The 21,326-nt window shown below is 44.2% G+C and overlaps 1 protein-coding gene across 1 annotated transcript in view; it reads left to right on the top strand.

Moving 5' to 3' along the window:
* Positions 1 to 21,326, top strand: part of MTUS2 (microtubule associated tumor suppressor candidate 2) — a 351,323-nt gene that overhangs the window by 310,042 nt on the left and 19,955 nt on the right. The window contains exons 9-10 of the mRNA XM_014966124.1: positions 14,289 to 14,355; positions 20,270 to 20,484. Coding sequence (XP_014821610.1) covers positions 14,289 to 14,355; positions 20,270 to 20,484 — 282 coding nt within the window. The remainder of the gene's footprint in view (positions 1 to 14,288; positions 14,356 to 20,269; positions 20,485 to 21,326) is intronic.

Raw genomic sequence — 21,326 nt, 5'->3', positions numbered from 1 at the left:
AAATGAGTTCTAAAAATCATCCAAGTTGCTTTTTTTTTGAATAAAAACATATGAGTATGTGCTGTTCCTCTCAGCAGAGCACTGGGAGTCTTCCCAGTAGGAGAAATCTTGGTCCATGTGAAGCCGATGGAATTTTTTGCCACTGACATTGTTGTCGCAGAATGTCAGCACTTGTGCCTTGCTCTGCTTGGCCTCAAAATACAGCAGCTTGAAGTTGTCATTGGCTCTAGGCCAGAATAACTGAGAAGTGGAAGAGAGGAGATTCCCTGTTTGTTGGGAGAAGGGAACATTTCTCTGCAAAGTTCATTTAAAAAAAAAAAAAGGCCATCTGCTTCCAGCTACTCAGAGGTTTGGAATTTAGAAATAGCCCTGCAGGAGTTGTATTCCTGGGCAGAGGGCAGGTGAGGAGTTCAGTGAAAACATGCATTTGTTTTAGTTCCTTGTGATCTTGGTGTATAAATGATGTTTTGTATGAGGAAACACGAATTCCTTGTAAGCAAGAGCTAGTTAATTTGGAATTCACCACCAATGCTTACTTTATACTGTTCCAGACATCAGAAACTAGAAAACATAGTAATAAACTATTGCTCTCTCGTGCATTTTAATCCATGACCTTAAAAGCTACTGACATAAAAATAAATGTAAGGCTACACTAGCAGAAAAAGCAAAAGTCTGAAGGAATTCTGTTTAGATACTCACATTTTTTTCATATGAAAACTGAATTAAAAATGAAGTCAGCTGGCTGGGCTTCCTCACTTGAGAAACAGAGAGCATGTGTTCCATGCAAATCTGTTCAATTCTAGAGTAAACATTTTATTCTTCCAGATATGCAATACTCTAATTGTATAATCGAAAAACTATATTAAAAAAAAAAATGTTTGCTTCTGTATAAGTTGCCTTAGGATCATTACAACCTCATGGTACTGAGTAATACAAAAAATATGAAACCTTACTGTAAATCCAAGGGAAATTGCCATTCTGGGGACATCTGGCATGACCTTCAGCTCTAGCTGAATCATCTAGCTGAAACCCATGACTGACTGCTCTTATCATCAGAAATCCCCAAATCACTGTATTACATTTTTTGAATATTTTTCTTAAGGTAGGTAAGAATAAAAATAACAGGCTCAACCTGGAAAATAATACATTACATGTGTATGTCTGAAGACCAATGCGGAGAACCATGTTACTAACAACAGAGCTGCATCAGAGAAAAATTGTAATGTACCTCCAACACGGAAGATGAAATGTAATAGTGAATGTATTTGTTTTTCTCATTTCCTTGGGCCACCACTGGGTTTTAGTCTGACAATATTAAGGGTTCAGGGGCTTGTGACAGGACTCTCCTCCCAGCCAGCAGCAGAGCATGGAGACTGCCATGCGGACCTCCACAAATGCATTTGTCCCAGGGAAGCTGGCCCTGTGCTAAGGAGGTTGTCTCTCCCCAAATTCACCAGTTTCTCCCTGGTTTAGTTTTAACCCCAGTCTCATTCACTGACCAGATGCTGGTGTGACTGTAAGGAAGAAAACAGGAGCAAAACAAGTGACCAGGAGAGGAGGGGCTGAAGTCACCTCCTTTGACAGCAGCACTCACATTTATTGGTTTCAATCACAAACAGAAATACAATTTGGCTAGCACTTTCAATAAGCAAAATTTGGAAAGAGAATATAGAACTAGTTGACACTGTTTCCAAATTACAATTCCAAATGTCTGCTTGCAGACATTGAAAAATTAACAATACTAATAACACCTTTAGCAATTACAGGCATCGAGGGCCCATGCTTGGTTTATTGAAAAATATATTCAATCTCCCTAGTTGTCTGCAATTCTGATAGCATAGTCCATTTCTCTCTTGTAGGAAGAGAGGAGGAATTCTGAGGAAGTCCACCTGCATCTTCTTTTGCACAAAATATAACTAAGTGTTTGAAAAGAGTATGTGTGAATAAATAAGTTGTGGTAATCTCATAGGCAGTGCTGGATGTCTCTTCTCCCCACCTCTCTCTCCCATCTTTGTAATGAATGATAATTCGTGGCACACCACTCGATCATCTTCTGAGTCTCCTGTTCAAAGTGCATTACTGGAATAGCTTTGTTCTACCCTGCCTCGGCGCTGCCTTAGACAAACCCCTGGCCCTCGCTGAATGCCGCCAACCAGACTTCTCCTCACATCATCCTTTGGAGGTGCTTAGTGTTGGTGTCACAGTCGCCTCTCACTGCTGACCGCAGAGAATGCCAGGAGGCGGCCGTTGCCGATAGCCTGACTTGTCTGTCACCCTCCAGAGCTGAGACATCACAGAAGTTGCGGTGTCTCGGTTATGCACCAGGTCATCTGAGTCTGACCTTCACATCTCTCCTTATCTCCTCATTCTTGCGGTCTCCTGTTCTCTGTCTCCCTTCTTTGCTGCATAGCCTTTGTCCTCTGAAACACCAACCTCAGAATGATTTTTCCTTCCTCCTCTGTTTCATCTCTTCTTTGAATCTATGCTTTGGTTTCTTTTCCAGGTAAAGCAGTTTTTCAACTTGTGATGCACTCCAGCCTTCTCTTCCCATTGTCTCTCTCCATATCCTTACGATGTTGGCTTCGGTCTTGGTCCTCACTTCCAACCATTGTCTCCTTCAACTTTTTCCAAGTTTCCTATGTTTATTGCCATAACTACTGATAGTGTCCTAACAACCTGTTCCCAGAGCTGACAGACCTCTTGTAAACAAATTTGTGTCCTTTGAGGTTCCCTGTACTGTCTTTCCTGCTCTTGCCTACAGACTGTTACCTATTCAGCTTAATGTAAATATTTGTTTGACATACTTCTCATGCTATGTCTCTCAGCAAGCATTTTCAGTGTTTCATAGAAGATGAATAACACACAGTTCACACAAGGGTTCTCCTGCTCAGTGACGCACAAAGTACCTTTATCTCCTAGAGCTTTCTCAAGACTTTGGCTCTATTTTTCATTCTCTTGTCTTTCTCTGTGGATCTCCATCTTCATGCTTGCCAAACCTTTGCTGACCAGCCCTGTGAAGATCCAGGGAAAGCACTATATCTCTCCTAGAAAGGGTAGCCAACCTCCATAAAGTAGGGAAATATCATATACTAAAGGTTAAGAATCCAAAGCTGCTTATATAAGATAGAATGTATGTCTAGAATCCAAATGAAATTATATATAGTGTCTATGCACTGATACATAAAGACCTCTGTGGAGTTACAGAGAATAATGTGATCCATTTGGGGACCTTAGTTAATTATAAAAAATGGCTAATTAAACCCTACATCTCCCAATTTAGTTCGGATAGATGAAAAATATTGGAAGTGCCTGGACAGTCAATAGGAATTTTATTGTGGCCATCTCGGAGGAAAGCATTGATTCTGTCAGTACAGGAAAAATTACTTCCTATGGTGCCTCTTTACCATTACAATATGTTTTTTATACACTAAGCAATTCCCCCTGGACATTTAAGGAAATATAGATGTCCTCCTTGTGGTTTAATTACCCAGGACTTTGCCCTGTGAGGTGCTAACTACATTGTGTTTCCACTAAAGTCAATAAATGTTGGAGGACTCAATACCTTGTAAAAGATATCCTGTTAAGTCGCTTGCTGTGTGCTACAATTTTGTTGTTTTAAAATCTAATTTTAATAGTCTTTTTTCTTCTTATCCCTGTTGCTAATCTTACACATAACAAGGAACACCCCTCTTTATGGGACTTACCTGTATTTTCTGTTTCCAATGAGGAAACAAAGGTAAAACTTTTATGTAGGGTGTTTTTTAACCAACAGCATAGGTTTTCCCAGGCCGTTGGTCTCTGTTATCCACAGGCCTCTCCTTTTTGCCTTGAAGGGCAACGTGACCCAGGTCTGCTGGACAGAGCTCCATGCGAAGGAGTTTGGCAGAGGCATGCTCACATTTTGGGTATGGACTATCAGCAAGATGTGTAGCAATATATTGGTGACAATGCACAGACAAGCAGTATTGCGTGGGTAGGAACGCAAGGCTAGCCAAGTTCATCTGGGGTCATCAAATCCAGTCCCTTCCTCTTTCAAACAAGCATATCCTATAGCCTTTCCCTAAAAATATCAAATTTCAGCTTAAAAGTCATTATCTTTTCCTCTGTTCCTACCAGAGGACTGTTTCAGAACCTCTTGTGACTGAAAGACTTAGGAATTTCCAAGTTCACAACCCTTTATTCTTATGTAAATACATTTTTTGACCTTGAAGTATTTCTCCCTCTCCTAATGTTCTCCTCCCTGGTATATTTATAGAAAGTTATCATTTTTCAACTTTACTTTTATTTTCCTAGGCAGAAGCAGATGTGTACTTACATGACACCCCTCCAGTGGTTTAGGCTATATATTCCCTGCATCAGAACTGATATCCCCAAAACATGAGTGACCAGAACTGCGTGCAGTTCCAGGTGAGGTCTCTCAGGGTTTTGCATAGAGCATTTAAACTTCCCTCTTCTCTCTTTCCTACAGCCTAAGGTTGTATGTACTTTATTCAGAGCTTTACCATAAACATAGTTCTCAGTCATCCCCTGATAGAATTAGCACCACTCTTTCTTGCTGTTATTATGAGTCTCCATCTTCTACTTGAAATTCCTGTTATTTGTCCCTATAGTCGTGACCTTGGACTTCCCAGTATTTCATGTTTCTTTTCATGATGACTGCTATATCCCTAAATATTATCCAGCTTGACAAGCATGGTGTTTTGACTCTCTCCTTGATGGACAGTACATCCCAGCATCTCATTAGCTCTCCTCTAATTTTTGACCAGGGTCATAAGTGAACGTAATTTGCCTTAAGGACTGATCTTTGAACATCTCCATTAATTATCTCTGCTCAGCCCAGTAGTTCCATTTATGGCAAATCCTTACCATCCTCCTGCAAACAGCTCCTCCCTGCTTAACACTTCTTCAGTGATTCCCCATCTTTCCCAGACTAACGAGCAATGTTATGGTTGGCACCATGTCTGAAGTCACTTGATCCCCATCAGGTGGGAGTTAGATATTACCCTCATCAAAAAATATCAACTCTTTTGGTGTACGAAGGCAGAAGCCTGCACTGGCATAGATCTATTTGCCTTTGGTGCCTTGTTATGCCTGACCCTTTTTTTTTTTTTAATGTGATATTCCTTTCAGTATTTGATCCAAGTGCCACATGCCACTGAAATCAGGCAGTTGACTCTAGCATTTTAAAATACAAAGAAAAAAAGAGTTGATATATTTAAAACCTTGGTCTGAACCTGCTGTTTAAAGTGACAGTTCTCATAGAATTTGAGTGTAGGCGTTGTCCTCTCCCATTACATGCCTGCTTTGCTAAGCTTTTTGCTCCTGTCTCAGTTACTCTTATTTCCATTTCTATATCCTATATGCCTATTTCATAGGCATTGATACAAGTGTATGTTTGATGTTCTTCATGTAGTAACGTACCTCCAACCTGGAGCATTCTCCCACCAGAGAGACCCCTCCGGAATTTTTCTTCCTTCATCCTGCTTTTTTGTGCATTTGACCAACTGCTCTTTAAAATGGTTTCCATTTTCCTTTTTCATTCTCAGTTTGCGTCTTTTCTCATCTTAATTCTACACTCCTTGACCTGTGAGATGAGACTTAATTTAAACTGAATGAGTCTGGGCTCACTTTCTCCAAAAGGACCTAAGCTGAGTGAAGAGTCCAGCACCTCTCCCATCATGTCCTTATCCCTTATCAGTGCTATGTCCCGAGTAAAATCAGCTTCTGGGGGCCAAATTCACTCTGGCCAGAAGGATAATACATGGCTTCTGCTTAATTTAAGTTCCACTTAAATATTTTCTCTTCCAATTTAGTGCTTAAGTGGTACTAAAGTGGTGCATAGACCTTGCTGGTTTATGTCTAGCTCAGATTTATCACCACACACAAACAGCACATCTACTATTATTAGCGGAGGGACTGAAGACGGGTGCTTCACATTAAAAGCATAACAAGGAGTAATGGCAGGTTTTTGTTTTCCTTGCCTGATGATAGTCAGACATGTTGATCTGAACACCGTAGTTCTAATGGCCAGCTCAGAGAAATGGCTGTGGTAATTTGTCTGCAAGTGGGAATATTATTAGTATTATTTTTCTATGGCGGTTAAAATGTTTCCTGTCAGGGTTTAGACTGTAAAAAATCCAAATCACCGACTTCAGGTTGTGTGGCAAAAAAGAAGTCCCTACAATGAGGATGAAATTATTTCACCGTACATGGAAGTCTCTTTTTACCTCAACTCTGTAGTTGTTTGGTAAACAAGCAAATTAATTTTCACGTGCTGTTACGAAAAGTTAGGTCCTGAACACACATGTTAGAACGCATGTCTGTTGAGTGAGATTGTTAATTTGTTTTGGGTTTTGGTGGTTTCTTGGTTTGTTTGGTTGTTTGGGGTTTTATTTGGTTTGGTTTTTGCTTTTTGCTTTTTTGGTTGTTGGTTTGTGGTGGGGTTTTTTGTTTGTTTTGTTTTTTGCTTTAAATTACTTGTCCGTGATGTTCTGAAACTTTTTAAAGTCCTGGGAGGGTTGAGGAAAAGCAGAGAACAAGAAGCTGACACAATCTGGGAATTTACCTGAGTATTTTAAAGTGATTTTACACAAAGTTTTGTTGGAGATTCTTGTTGATTCCTGCTATTTTCCAAATCACTTCACGTATCACCAGTAACAGCAGAAAATACAATTAAACAAAATTCCCTATCCAGAGAGACACAGATCTGAGCATTACATCTTTCCAACCAGAAGGCAGAGCTGGGCATTAAAGGCAATGTAGGTTTTTTTGTATGGTTGGTAGTGATTTGGCTTTCAGGAAAATGATGGTTTTCAGGTTTAAGCAGTGCAGACATTTGCAGTACAAATACCACCTTGGGTGTAGGTCACTGAACTGTTTTGCCTCTTTCCAGCGTTATCTTTAATGTAAATTTTTAGTGGCAAGTCTATCATGCCAGAGGCAACAGCCCAGGAGAGCTGAGGCTGCTGCAGCATCATGCCCCAGGTCCAACCAGGAAAATGAATTCCCAGTGGGCACAGGCCTGCAGACTGGTCATATACACGGCGTGTGGGTATCTGTGCAGGTTGGTTAGCGTTAGGTTATGTGGTGTATATACTTATATAAAAAAAATACCTCAGCCCCTGAGGATGCCCAAAGCCTGTAGGTACCCTGCAGAGGTCTGTGCTTGCGCAACCACAAGCAGTCACCGAGGTGCGGAGGGCAGTGGTCTCCCTCCGCGTTTCAATAAACGACTCCAGAAAAACTCCTTGTTGAGGGATGAGAGAGGCTCGGGAGCCCGAGGGACACCCGGGAGCAAGGCGGGGGGGGGACGGGACACTCCTCACTCGGGGAAAGCAGACGGCTCGGAGGGGGTCCCCGTCGCCCCGTCCCGCCCCGCTGGCCGGCAGCTCCGCGGGGATGCGCGGGCAGAGCCGCGCAGAGCCGCGCAAAGCCACGCAGAGCCGCGCAAAGCCGCGGACCGGCCGTGCCCAGCCGCAGAGCCCTCATGGCAGCCGGGGAGGGCTCCAGCGCGGCAGAGCCGCCATCCAGGGGCATCCCAGCCTCACCGCCCCTCTCACCCCCCCGGGGCGAATTTGGGACCGGTGCGGGCGAGCAGCCGTGCCATCAGCGAGCCGGTCCGCGCTGGGGTTAAAGGCACCGCTGAAGGTTGCGGCGGACGGGGACTGCAGTGATCCGTGGCTGGGAATGCGGCATGAGGATGGGAAGCGGCCAGAGCCGCCTCCCGCGGAGACAGCCCGCGCTCCCGGCGCGGATTTCAGCGCGTTGGCGGCTTTTGCGGCGAAGTTTCAAAACCTTTTCCTGCCGTCCCTGCCCCCGACGCCGTCCTGCGATGGCGCTGCTCTGGGCAAGCCGTGGAACCCCCCTTTTCAGGAGGGACCTGAGCAAGCCGCTTCGATATTAAGAAAAACTTCTTCGCTGGCAGGGTCGCCAAGCGTTGGACCGGGGGAGCGGTGGAGTCGCCACCCCTGGAGGTATTTAAAAGACGGGTAGATGTGGTGCTGAGGGACTCGGTTTAGCGGTGGAGCTGGCGGCGTGAGGGTAAAGGCTGGACTCGGTGAGCGCAAGGGTCTATCCCAGCCCAGAGGGTCCGGTGGTTCCGCGGTGATGCCGCGGTTCTAAACCGGGCAACCGCGGGGCGTTGGGACGCGCAGCGGGCAGTCCCGGGCGGCGGGGGACACCGGAGTCTGCTCCGCACCCGCTCCTCGGCCCCAACCGTTCTCCCCTTCGCTTCTCCTTCCCGGCTGCGGGGACACCCCCCCGCAGCGCCCCGCGGGGCACCGGGCCGGCCTCGGCGTGCGGGGGCGCGACATCCCCTGCTGTGACAGCGGCACCGCCAGCGGGGCACGGCCGGGGGCAGCGGGCGAGGCGGGCCTGCCAGGATGGGCAAACGCTGCTCCAAGTGGTTTTGCTGCGCCCGGCGGGAGGACGAGACGGTACTTTTGCCTCTTTTCGTATCCTTGAGGGGACGGGCAGGAAGGCGGCCGCCACCGGGGTCGCGCCGGCGGTTGCTGGTGCTGGTGCGGGCGCTGTGTGCGCACCCCGGGGCGGGGAGATGCTCCGGGTGTCGGGAGGCTGCGGAGCTCCGCTCCCTGCCCAGGGACAGCCCTGAGCTGCCGCCGGCAGGTGCGCCGCGGTGCCTTGCCTAATTCTTACCCTAATTGTGAAGGGCTGGGTGTCCCTCAAACGCGGAGGGACCGCGGGCATCTTCCGGAGTGACAGCCGGCTTGGCTTGCTGCTCTGCTTTCTCATACATTTTTTATAACCCTGTGGAGTGTAAGCTATGATGGAAACTTACACAGAGTTTTAAAGTTTGAAGAAGGATTATTCAACCGCTAAGGTAATGGTCCTTCCTTTCTCAAGGGGCTTGATCCTCCAGTCTAGAAGGGAAACAAGGCAAAACTACATCTTTTCTTATGTCAGGGTGAACCTAAGCCAATCAAACTCCCAGGCACCGAAACGGGTCATATAACACACATCAGTGCAGAGGTAAGTAGGTAGCTACAGGTAGGAGGAGATCGGCTTGTGCGAGAGAAGTTGTGGGACATTTCTAACACATAGTTTTTCATGTTATTCTTCTGGATATTTGCCTAGATTTTAAGTACGTACAGAAGAGGGAGAGAATGAACGTACGCATTTAATTTGCTTAATAGAAAATGTCTTGGCAGAAACACATGCTTGTGCAGTATGCTTTGTTAGAGTTTGGCTTTTAAAAATATTCATGTACTCGGTCTAATGAAAAGCTGATAGTGTCTCCCGTTTACCTAATAATATATTCAAATATAGCTTAAGATATGCTGCTAACCAGGTTAAGAAAAAATGTATGGCTTCATATAAAACTTGTTAAAGTACAGTCACTGGGGGATATCTAAGTTCTTGTAAACTTTAACCTAAAGAGTATTATGAGGGAGGATTGCCTGATAACCAGCATCATTGAAACAGGAGTGTTAGAACACCTCTTTTTTGAAGGAAGACAGTAGATCATTTTGAACACCAGCTGCAGTGGCATTCAGTTATTGCTTCTACAAGTATCAGCTGAAATATTTATTGGTATAAGAGAATTCCCAATGTATATGCTTCTCTTTCCAATTATAATATAAGACCTTGCCCCAGGGAACTCTGAACAAAGCACAACAATGACTAAGCACCATTTGCAGGTCAGTCTTTTTTTTTTTTTTTAGTATTTTGAAAGCTTTGGCTACAGAAAAGCTATTCTGAAGGAGCAGTTTTAGTAACAAGTGCCACAGAGCATCTGTGTGCAGTGTATATTTTTAGGAGGTATCATAGAGAACTGGGAAGTGTTCGTGGAGATACTGTACATATATTTGGGCCTCAGAATATAAGCAAGCATGTTGGAGAGACATGTTGATTCGGGGAGGTGACTCCAGGCTTCCATGTTTGCTTCCAAGCTGCAGCTGACTTCCTGTGTGGGTCTGGGCAATTTTCTGATGTTCCTTGCTTGGTTTGACCCATTTATGCAGTGGATCTACCTTTGCTTACCTATTGTTAATAACTACCTAGAGGTTTAATTAATTAGCATTTCTAATGAATTAGCATCTCTCAGGTAGTCTGCAGTTCTCAGAGGACAGGTGCTGTAAGGCAAATCTTAACTCTGTTTCCCCATCCCACAATTATTCCCGGTCCAAAGTAAAACCTCGACCTATCTCCCTGACAATGTCTCCTTGAAGATGTCTAGCTGTTGGCTGAAGCTCCATCAGAGCCTTTCCTGTGCCTCAATCCTTCATGAATACTTCCTTTCCTAATCTATCTGGACAACACCAGCATCTTGCCCATCTTCAGGCCTGTATCATGGTGTCTCTTACCAAGTTATTCTTCCAGCTCCTCACACACAGCTATATCTTAGTCCTGCAGATTTTTTCTGAACTATACTGCTAAGTTTTGGCCACTGTTATTTAGTTGGACGAATTTCTCCTTCCTACCTACCTCTCTGCCTACCTGTGAATTTTTCTGGAGTTTCTCCATGTTGCACCAATGTAAGTCATACCTCAGTCTGTCCTCAGGGAGTTTTGAGCTGAATGGAGAATATAAATAAATACTATTTTCAGTGTCTGTTCTACTTGCTCGAATGCAGTCCATCAGTGAGCCTTTCATGGCAGAAATATTGGGAGGTCTGTATGTTATAAAGCTGATGACAGGAAAAAGAGTTGCTACTATGTCTTCTATTCAACGGCGCAGTAGTTTAAGCACAGAGCAAACATATCATTCTATTTTTCTTCCTGTCTGGGGAGTTGGGACATATTCCAGACAGAAGACTTAACCACTGTGTTATAGAGTACAGGTATAAAGAAGAAAGTTTCCTTCATTTCCATTATGAGCATAATTTCATTTAATGAAAATTACTTCAGTATCAGAGTCATTTCTTGCGATGATGGAAGACCTTTCTCATCAGTTTTCCAAGCAATGATGTAATCCATCATTCATTAAAAGTAACTGAAAAACAAATGCAACATTTTAATTTGTGCAGAAGCCACTGTTCATTTTAATTTGTAAAGAAGCCACTGTTTTGGTTTCACATTTTCGCAAAAAAAAAAAAAAATTAATCCCAAATCACATCAAAGCAATTTTTTTTCTTGCTTTTAACTTGCCATTTAACTGCCACACTGACATGCCGGATAGTTGCACAATCTCCTTACAGTGCCTATGACCTTTCCACCCACTGGAAATGGCTGTGTCATTACTATGGTCATTGAGCCTTGGTGGCTCACCCTCCATGGCAGTACTCCAACTGGTGCCCAGCAAAGGGACCTATAAAGCTCCTTTGATAGGCTGAGCCTGATAGACACAAAACTCTTGGGAGGGCAAGAAAGGTTCCTGCTTATTCTGTCTTCTCTTTCAAGCTTTGTTGAGATAAATATTAATGAAGATTGATTAATTCAATGGGATATCCCATTAATTTGGCTTCTTAGACATTTGTTTTGGCAGATTGTTCCTCACATGCTTGTGAATTTTCTAGTTGCTTTGTTGTTTTGACATTGGACCTGTATGAATTGCAGCATTGGATCTGATAGCTTTACGTTCTCATGTCACATCCAGCTTTGCTCTACTCTAACATTTGGTTTCCTAAGCCCTGGCACTCCCAGTTCTCTGGCTGCCCTGACACTGAAGTGCTGGTGATCTGCAGATCCATACTGATGATAACGAGGAGAGGTTTTTTTGTTTTGTATTAGCATCATTCAAGACGTAAGTTCAAGACCATGAGGCTGATAAGATGATAAGCCAAGCTACACCTGGCGTCTCTTGCAGAAGAGGAAGATGAGGACTTGGGCTACTGCTCTCTAAAAGAACCCTCTGAGACAGAGGGGCTACTTGAGGCCTTGGCACTGAGGGCAACCTTTGCATGTCTGACCTCCCAGGAAACATAAAAACAAGGTCCCGAAGAGCAGTCAGAAGGCTCTAACCAAAATAAAATATAATGCAAGAAGTATTGGCCAGGCAGGCACCTGAGAGCAAAGGCACCCGAGCTGCTGGAGATAGCCCCAGAGCCTGCTCTGGAAATCATATCCCCAGCATGAGGCAGCCAGGAGGTCCACTGTCCTCAAGGGGTGGTGTCCGTGCTGGCACCTGAATTATGGGGCAGCATTTTTAAGCTGGTATCTAAGATAAAACATAATGTAAAAGAAAGGAGTCTGTAATATTGCTTCTGGAGGATCAACATTTTAACAACTTTTTTTTTTCCCCTGGGTTGTAATTTTTTTTTTACTTTCTTTTCATGTAAGCTTTACTTTCTTCATGTAAGCAACAATTCCACAGAGTTCTGCTTATCTGCAGGTGCTTACAATGGTTTCGACAGAGCTCCCTTGCTTTAAAAGGCTTTTGTTTCGAATACTGGGGGCTGGTGATCTGAGTGGGTGCTTCCAATCTGCCAGCCCCGTATCCAGTATATCCCTCTGCGCACGCCTTCAAGGGCACCCGTCCTGGCAGTCTGTCAAGAACACTTCTTAAAATGACTCCAGTGCGTTAAATGGGCGGTATGGGCAGATGCAGTGATGTTCTCCAAAAGGGGAAACCTTATCTCTGTAAGACTGCTGGTTTGGGAATCTGTGAGAAGGCCCATGTTTTTTTAACATACCAGGCTATATTTATCTGGACATTTTAATTTTTTTTATAGCTTTTATATTAATTAAAAGATAAAAAAAATCCAAACCCAACAAACCAACCCACTCCATTTTATTCTGAGCTTAATGCAGTCAGTCAGGACTGGAGACTCTGCAGTCCTGGCACAGGATGCCCTGTGCATTACTCAGCAGTGTATGGAGGTGGCTGCTTGGAGGAGCCCAGCCTTGCGTGCCTGGCTTCTGCCCATAACTGAATAAAAAAGATGCCCACGTCGCCTGGTTCTCCTCAGGCACCCAAGGCTCTCAACCAGCTCAGTTAATTGCCCCATTTACAGCAAAACTTTCTGGAAAGTGAGTCCCTTGGATCTGGTAGAAATCATCCCAAAAGGACAGTGTGTAAAGGATCAATTTAAATTCCAGATTTCAATTTCCTGGCATTACAAAAAATAAAGCTGTTGTGTTATTTCTTTTAACATAGTTAAAAATTAGATACAGGAAAAATAAACAGAAACATTAAGCTCTGAAATCTTTCTTTTTCCACTTTCATTTTGATAAGACAGAACTAATATGCTATCCTATCTGCTATATATCCTGCTGCTGAACTAATCCTTTCTGTGGCCTAGATTTTTATTAGCCTTGCTTGCTTATTACTGAAATATTTACTTTCTAGGACTCCTTTTAATTCCTTTTACTGCTACACTGCCTTTTCTCTTGAATATGCTTTTTCTGTAGTGTCCTTGAGAGATTCTTGGCCTTTTCTAACCTAGGACATATTTATAGTAGTCTGATCTAGTTTTCCTAATCATTGGTGATCTTCCCAGCAGGATCTGTTCCTTTGTCTTCTTCCTAATGTGATTCAGGATACATTCCAATTTAAAGTGCCCTTATGTCTGAACCATTATGTTGGGATTTATTGTACTAGACCAAACTCCAATAGAATTTCCTCAGGCTTTTCTTTGTCAGTTTGCACAGCACTCATGAGATATCTGCTGCCAAAGTCCTTGCATTTTAGTAATAACACCTCAGTGTTGTTAACGTAAATATATTTTAATTTTCTTTTGGCCAGCTCATCTGTTTTAATTCCTTAAGTATTCAGATTTCTTTTGAGAGAGGTTGAGGAAAGGAGCTCTTGTCCTTTTCAGTTAATAAAATACTAGAAATAAATGTGGAAATAGGCATGAACATCAGGCCATTAGTGGTGCCTCTGTGGGTATGCCCACCATGCCTAGACGGGTGTAAGTACAGTAATCTGCTCTGCAAATTTGACTGTGTAATATGTGTGACATTACTTTGTTTAGAGGTGGTTAAATGTAGGCATAAATAGATGAAAGGGGTTTAACAGGGTTAATAAAACCATCTTAAACATGCAGTCTAGCCATAAATGGTACACAGACTGAAGACAAAGTGGTAGAAAAATACAAATGTCTTTTTAGATACACAGGAGTTAATAGAGTATTCTGTGCTGCCCTGTGCCCTGTGTGTGTACATGCATTCATAGAGATACAAGGTATTTGTAGCCAGTGAGTTGTGGCACCTAAGCTTGATTTAAAAACTGAATGAGTTCATTATAATCCATGCCCCCCACCAAAAAATAAATAAAAAAAAAGATCTGAGGAATCAATCTAGTCTGCTTTACTAAATGAACATGTGAAAGTGCTTATCTGGGATAAACCTGGGGACTATACATATTTCTCTCTCTTTTTCCTTAAACAGAATGAAAATGCCCTTGTGAAAGTAAAGGAGTTAGGAGTCGAGCTTGCAAAGATCAGGGATGAAATTGGTAAGTAGTACAAGTAAAGTGATAACAAAAGTGATTTTCTCACTTTACACAAAGGCAGTAATTCCCTGTGACCTGGTCCTGGGGAACCTGCATACATGTGGTGAAGTGTCTTCTGGAGCCCAGTGGCAAGGGGTTTTGTGGCTTTGCAGGGAACCATGATTTTATCTCTCTGTTGTGGAAGTGGGTCCATCACCACACACACTGGAGCTAGTTGTACATCATCTTTACTAGACGAATGGTTCTCCATAAATCCATAGCTTCCGTTCTCAAACTATGTACCACCGCTGCCAAGGAGAAAGCACAGAGTGATGGAAGTGGGAAGCTGGGTCTAATGTGGTGCACGGTGACTGGGGATGCACCGCTTAGGTATGTTTGCATGTTTTGCAGTTCAGCTACACACTGAAGGACACCAAGCTCAGAACTTGCTTGTTAGTGATAGGTCTCTTCCTGGCTGAAAGACGGCAAAAGCAGCATGTCCCATTCGGTCTGTGTATTCCCCATGTGTCTGCATACATCACTTTTACTCTTTGGTTTCTGTTCTAGACAGGAGAGATGGAGAGGGTGTAACGACATTGCAGTTCTTGAGAGAGAAGATGTGCTTTTGCGCTGGCTTCAGCCAACAGGCTGAGTTCTTTTGGGCTTAAATCTCCCCAGAACAGGTGTGACATTGGATTCATCTACCCTACGGCAAAGGGAGAGGAGGAAGGGCATCTGGAGGGAGGGCCATTGGGACAGGGGATACTCTGGAAAAGCAGTGTGAGGTCTCAGCTGAGCTGCTTTCAGAAGAGAGATTAGCCATAGATGTGTATGTGCTTTCTTTCTCAGAGAGGGGAAAGATGGTGTGAGATAGTCCTTTCCTCAGTGGTCCTGTGGGCATGTGTACTGGAGAGGAGCCATCACAGGCCACCCCTTTCTGAGCAAGCCACCGCTCTGGGAGACACCGAGATGCTGAGCAGGGGCTGTTCAGTTGCAACAAGGGTGGCTGATGATCTGTCCTGCTTATTGGAGGTCCTCTCTGTACAACCCTGAGATGCAACATGCCCAGGCAGAAGGACTCCCAGTAGGGATGGACAAAAAGATGAATCTGTGCAGGTATTGCACTTCAGCAGGATGTGGGAAAATTAATCAGTAGTACCAATTCTGGTATGTATCTGTACATATGGAAGGTAAATGTGTATGGTTTTTAGTGTTAGTTAAAAATTGCTGGACAGTCTGTTTTCCTTTGGAAGAAAATTATAAAATTAAATTTTGTGAAGCAACCAGTCTTTTAAATCTGTGGACAAGGTGAAATGGCAAATGACAGGTGCATGAGAGCGGTTCTTGTCAGTGCAGTTCTTTGCTGTCTCTAAAGCAGCACAAGCTGGGGCTCTTGGTGCTACTGGAGCCATGAAGCCCACCTGCATTATAGGAGGGTTATTTTGGTCTTACTATCAGATGAATCTGTATGTTGTACAATATTGTACATATTCTTCCATGCTTTATGCAAATAAGGAATGAATCAGTCATTTATTTGACAACAGCAATCATAGATAATTCTATGAAGAAATTCAGGGGAAATCTACCGAGCAGGCTATTTTAACTACAACCGAGTTGTAGTTCTGACTTGTCTCAGTCCCTTTGATAAGTACTCTCTCATTAATTTAAAAATAATCAGTCCAGTTAAACTGCGTGGGTGTTGGTCAGAAATTCCTTATTTCTCACGTGTAAATTCACCATGTCAGACTCATTGATGCAAATGCCTGGATGAATCAGTAAAACAAGGCTGGACTAGCCAGGGTTGATACACGTCGTGTGTTCAACATTTAGCTGTTAAGGCAATAGCTCTAATTCAGAATTATGATTTAGGGACTGAATGTGCTTCGTTTTGAAAGTACAGTCTTTGTCAGCTTCAGGAGAAACTGCAGGATTCTGCTGTAAATAGCAGTGAAACTGCGAGATATAATCCACTGTTCAGAAAAATCAGAATATATTTTTAAGGAAATCTCTTTTGGTAAATAAAACCCACTGCTGAAGCAATAGCAGTGATGGAGCATGTATAAAACAGCTGAGGGGGACCTGCACCCTTCTGGAACCAGGCAAAATATTTAGGTTTGGATAACACCGTCCACCTTTACCCCCAGCACTCCTGCGAAGTGTCGCACCTTGTCTGAAACCAGCTTGCACTGAAACAGGAAAGTGCTTCTCCCTTCCCAGCCCCGAGGAGGAATGTGGCCTCTATAAACGCCGAAGGAATTGTTATTTTATGCAATAAGATTTGCTCATGTATTTTTCTAGAAATACCAAGACTAGAAAAATATGACAAGCAATTGTTCTACACTCAAGACACCCATCTTTATGAATTATAAATATAAGCACTTTTCAGCTGCAAGAGAGACTCCTGGAATAAAGAGGTTTTGAACACCAGCTGTTTCCCTTCAAACTAATGGAAATTAAATGTCAGAATTACCTGCTCCTTTGCTGTCAGACAAATGACATGTGAAGTGAGCTGAGAGGAGGCATAGAGATACATAAAAACCCAGATGAATGGAAGGTGGTCAGATGTCAAGTTTAAAATTTGTATTATCTGTCTTCACAAGAGTTTGAAAGCCAAAGCCTGTGTGCCACCTCCCCCTGGATGTGCCTCCCAGTCAGAGGACCCTTAACCTGAGTGAAGTGGCTGTGATTTGTCTGCGAATCTGTGGCCAAGGGTCAGGAGGAAGAGCAGAGTCTGCATCACAAAGACCCCACTTCTCATGTCAGAACCAGAGGGTCCCTTGTGTGGGGCCATGTGACACTAGCCCCCCAGTTCCCATGGGAGTTACCCCCCTGAATGCAAAGTACCAGGGCTGGGGAGGCTGGGCTGCAGCTCAGGCTGGGTTTGTGCAGGAAAATCAGTCCATCTCCCTTTCCCTCACCTTCCCAGGCCCTCAATAGGTTTTGCTCATCTGTTGGGCACTTTAAAAGCCACCAGGTGCGGGGAGTAGGGAAGAAACAGCTCTTGTTTAACCCAGCAGGATGTCATCCCAGGAAATGCCATGTTATGCCAGAGTCATTTCCAGCCTGTAAGCAGCAACTGAAATACCTACAGAGAAGGAAAAAATAAAACCAGGGTGTAATTCTTCTTGATAGCAGTTGTGCTCTGTTTGTCTTGTTCCATGTCAGTAATACATTTATATAACTTTTCTTACTAATTTTTTTTTTTTCTACAAGAGGAGCTCGCTTTTAGAGTATCCAGATCCAGATGCCTGAAAGCAAAATTCAGGTATCTCCAGGGCCTTGCTGGAGATGATTCAGGTTGGTTCACCAGAACCACCTGCTGAAGCCTCTGCTGATTAAACCCTGGCTCCAGCAAGGCAGGCTCTCCCATTCTGGTTCCTGTTCCCCAGCTGGGTAAGGGAGCCACAAACATTGTATTGGGCTGCCTGGGTGTCACCTTCTGCTAATCCTGTTCCAATAGAGGCAGGGCCAAAGGTCCATCTCCTGTCTAAGAAGAGATTCAGCCTTCCTTCACCACTTCAGTCCTTGGCCTCATTTGTCTCAGTCTGGAAGACTGTGGTAGGATCACTCCTTCTCGTTAGAGGTATTGGATATTCAGTATAGGGCAAATTTCCTGGGCAATGGTCTCATTTTCTGCCTTATATAGCATTTTTGGGTGTGTGAGGAATATGCCATGTAGACCCTCTTTCCCTGCTTTCCTTTTCCCTCCATTTTGCACCTGCACCAGGGTTTGATTTGCAAGATGTGAATAGTTCTGTGTTTCAGTTTACAGAAAGTGTTTCAGATGGACTTTCTTTTGGTTAGAGCGTGTCATTTCATTGCCTGGGCCTCCCTGTGTGCTGGATAATCTCATTAGAGAGGCTGCAGAGAGAGAGTGTTCATTACAGCTCCAATTTAAAGCTTGAGTAAGTTTGAATTCTACTGAACGCAGAGCTGCGAGCGTTATCCCTTGTCCTCCAGCTCTGGGATCGCTTTGCATGCCAAAGAGAAGCAAAAAGCAAAAAGCAAGAGAGAGGGTTTAGAGCGATAAACCAAACTGCCAGGAGACAAGACATTTCAGCTAATGGCCATATAAATCACCCTGTTTCATTTTGGGTATGAGGCAGGCGGGAAAGCTCACTCTGTGCTGCTGCTGTGGCGCTAGGGCTCACTTTCTTTCCATAAGGAGCTGAGAGCTTGAAAGGGACACAGAATTACAGAGTCCCTCCTAGCACTCCAGAAAACATCAGGGTGAGAACAGGGCTCCAGTACTGATATCTGTCTGGACACGCTGAGCAAGTCGGGATATTGGTGTCCAGTAAGTGTGGAAGCAGAGCTCTGAAAAGGGTGAAAAATATCTACATTGGGAAGGAGATGGCTAGCTCAGATGCACAAGTAGATGTGCCTAACGTGAGCTGTGGTCACAGCCATAGAATCATAGAATTGTCCAGGCCGGAAGGGACCTCCAAAAGTCATCTAGTCTGACCTCCCCACAGTCAGCAGGGACACCCCCAACTAGACCAGGTTGCCCAGGGCCTCATTGAGCCTCACCTTGAATATCTCCAGGGATGGGGCCTCAACCACCTCCCTGGGCAACCTGTTCCAGTGCTCCACCACCCTCACAGTAAAGAACTTTCTCCTAATCTCCAAGCTAAATCTGCTCCCCTCCAGTTTAAAGCCATTGCCCCTCATCCTGTCACTACAGGCCTTTGTAAACAGGCTCTCCCCAGCCTTCCTGTGGGCCCCCTTCAGGTACTGGAAGGCTGCTATTAGGTCTCCCCGGAGCCTCCTCTTCTCCAGGCTGAACAACCCCAGCTCCCTCAGCCTGTCCTCGTAGCAGAGGTGCTCCAACCCCCTGATCATTTTAGTGGCCCTCCTCTGGACCCGCTACATCAGGTCCATATCTTTCTTATACTGAGGGCTCCAGACCTGCACACAATACTCCAGGTGACTTTGACAGACTGTTGCTGTTCTGGAAAAAAATGAGCACAGTCTAATACCACAGTGGAAAGAGACAGGAAAACACAGGACGGGGAGGTTGCCAGATGTTGAGCTAATATATGGTCATAGGATAAATATATTTTTGAAACATGGAGAAGTTGTCTACCCAGGGAGACAGCTGCTTCCAGCTCGCTGATCTACAATGCCATACAGGTCTCTGCATGGCCTGTGCATTTTGAAAGGTAAAGGATGGATGAATGGCTAATACAGATGTTAAATTCAAAAGGTGGTAATTTTTCTAAACATGCTATGGGTCTAAATCAGAACAAAGGTCTAGCAGTGCCATTAAAAACACATCTCTTCTTCTCTAGTGTTGTTCTGAATGTTATGTTCATGATTTTTAGTACCTTCTTACCTGTTAGATCTTTGCAAACTGGCTCTGTATATCTAGTGTGGCTGGCCCTGTCCAATTTACGTCAGGTCTTCAGTATCTGCATTGATTACAACTGTTCTTTAGCAAAGGATAAGGCCAAGGACACAGTGTTTGTGACACTGTTGTCCTGGGACCCAAGGAACAATATATATGAGGAACCAAGTGGGGAAATAGACTGAATATCCTTGACTTGATAGAACTGTTGGAGTTGCACCTCCTGAAACTAGTTGGAGCTGTGAATTTGGAGACATGGTCACTGGATTAGTTCACAACAGTAAAAATTTTACATCTTCTGATTGCCTTCAGTACCAGCATTTCACTTGATGTTCCATGAAGCACACAAGATAGTGGCTTGAATATAAAAATATTTTAAGCAAGTGTGCATTCATGGATTCAATGCATGTGTGTATGTGTGTGTGAGAGTGGGACAGAGAGAAGTGACAGCGAGAGCTTGTTGATGGGTGAGATCCATGGGAGCCCCAGAGTCATGGAGAACGATGGTTCTCAGTGCTGTACAAGCAGATCCAATGCCACTCTTTGCCTCCAAGGAGTTCAGAGCCTGACTGTATGGTCTTCTCTCCACAGCCCTCAACACAGCGAGATGGAAGAACCTACAGAGTGAGAAGGAGGAGCTGGAAAAGCGCTTTGAGGAGGAGCGGCAGCAGCTTCGCAGGCAGCAGCAGGAGGAGCTGCAGGCGCTGGAGCAGCAGCTGAAGGAGGAGGACAACACTGAGAAGGAGAACCTGCAGGAGCAGCACAGCCTGCAGCTGGAGCAAGTCAAATTGCAGCATCAGGATCAGGTCAGTCTCTGCCTGTTCCCTTTGAAGACCATGTCAATACTGAGGGGATTGAAGTAATAGATTGAACGCTCCATCATGAAGATGCTGGTAATGAACTGAAGACTGGAATAATACATTCCTGACTACCTTTACTGCTTTTCCTCCCTGTTATTCCTATTGGTATTTCTACATAGTAGCACATTACATTGCCATGTCTTCTCTTCACATGCTTCTAGGTGTTTTGCAACACAAATATTAAGACTAGCTCTGCTCCTCATGCATACTTGCTCCCCAACCTACCTATTGTCGATTTATATGAAACCAAGGGTTAAACAAGAATCTGCTGAGCACAGGTAAGGCCAGCAGAGTCCTGCCCATTGTTATTTGCAATGCTAGTTAAAGGGCAGTAGAGCGAAGCGATAAGGCCCATGCAACATGTAGCCTAAACACCAAGCAGATGACACAATCCAGGTTCCCCGCTTTCTGCTCCACCATTCAGTCTGATCAGTCTTAAATTGTACATCCCAAGTGTTTCTCCCTGCTTTGCTTTCTATGTGTAGGTAGGAATACTTCTCTCTGCAGGTAGGAATACTCTCACATGCACCTACTTTAGTCTTCTTTTTAATGGCTGGAGTGAACAACCTATGGGTACCTCTCACATGGTGGCAGGACATCCTGCTCTGGGTTATGGCTATACACAGAATCACACAGAATTGTAGTGGTTGGAAGGGACCTCAGAGATCATCGAGTCCAACCACAAAAAAAAAAAAAAAAACAACAAAAAAAAAAAAAAAAACAAACCAAAAAAACCCAAAAAACCCCCCAGAAAGGGGCCCCCTTCCCAAAAAAGAAAACAATGCCCT

Source organism: Calidris pugnax, unplaced genomic scaffold (assembly GCF_001431845.1).
Source record: "Calidris pugnax isolate Ruff unplaced genomic scaffold, ASM143184v1 scaffold20, whole genome shotgun sequence".
In the NCBI taxonomy this organism is placed as follows: domain Eukaryota; kingdom Metazoa; phylum Chordata; class Aves; order Charadriiformes; family Scolopacidae; genus Calidris; species Calidris pugnax.
Note: the sequence above shows the minus strand (reverse complement) of the source record. Positions and strands in the feature narration are given on the sequence as shown.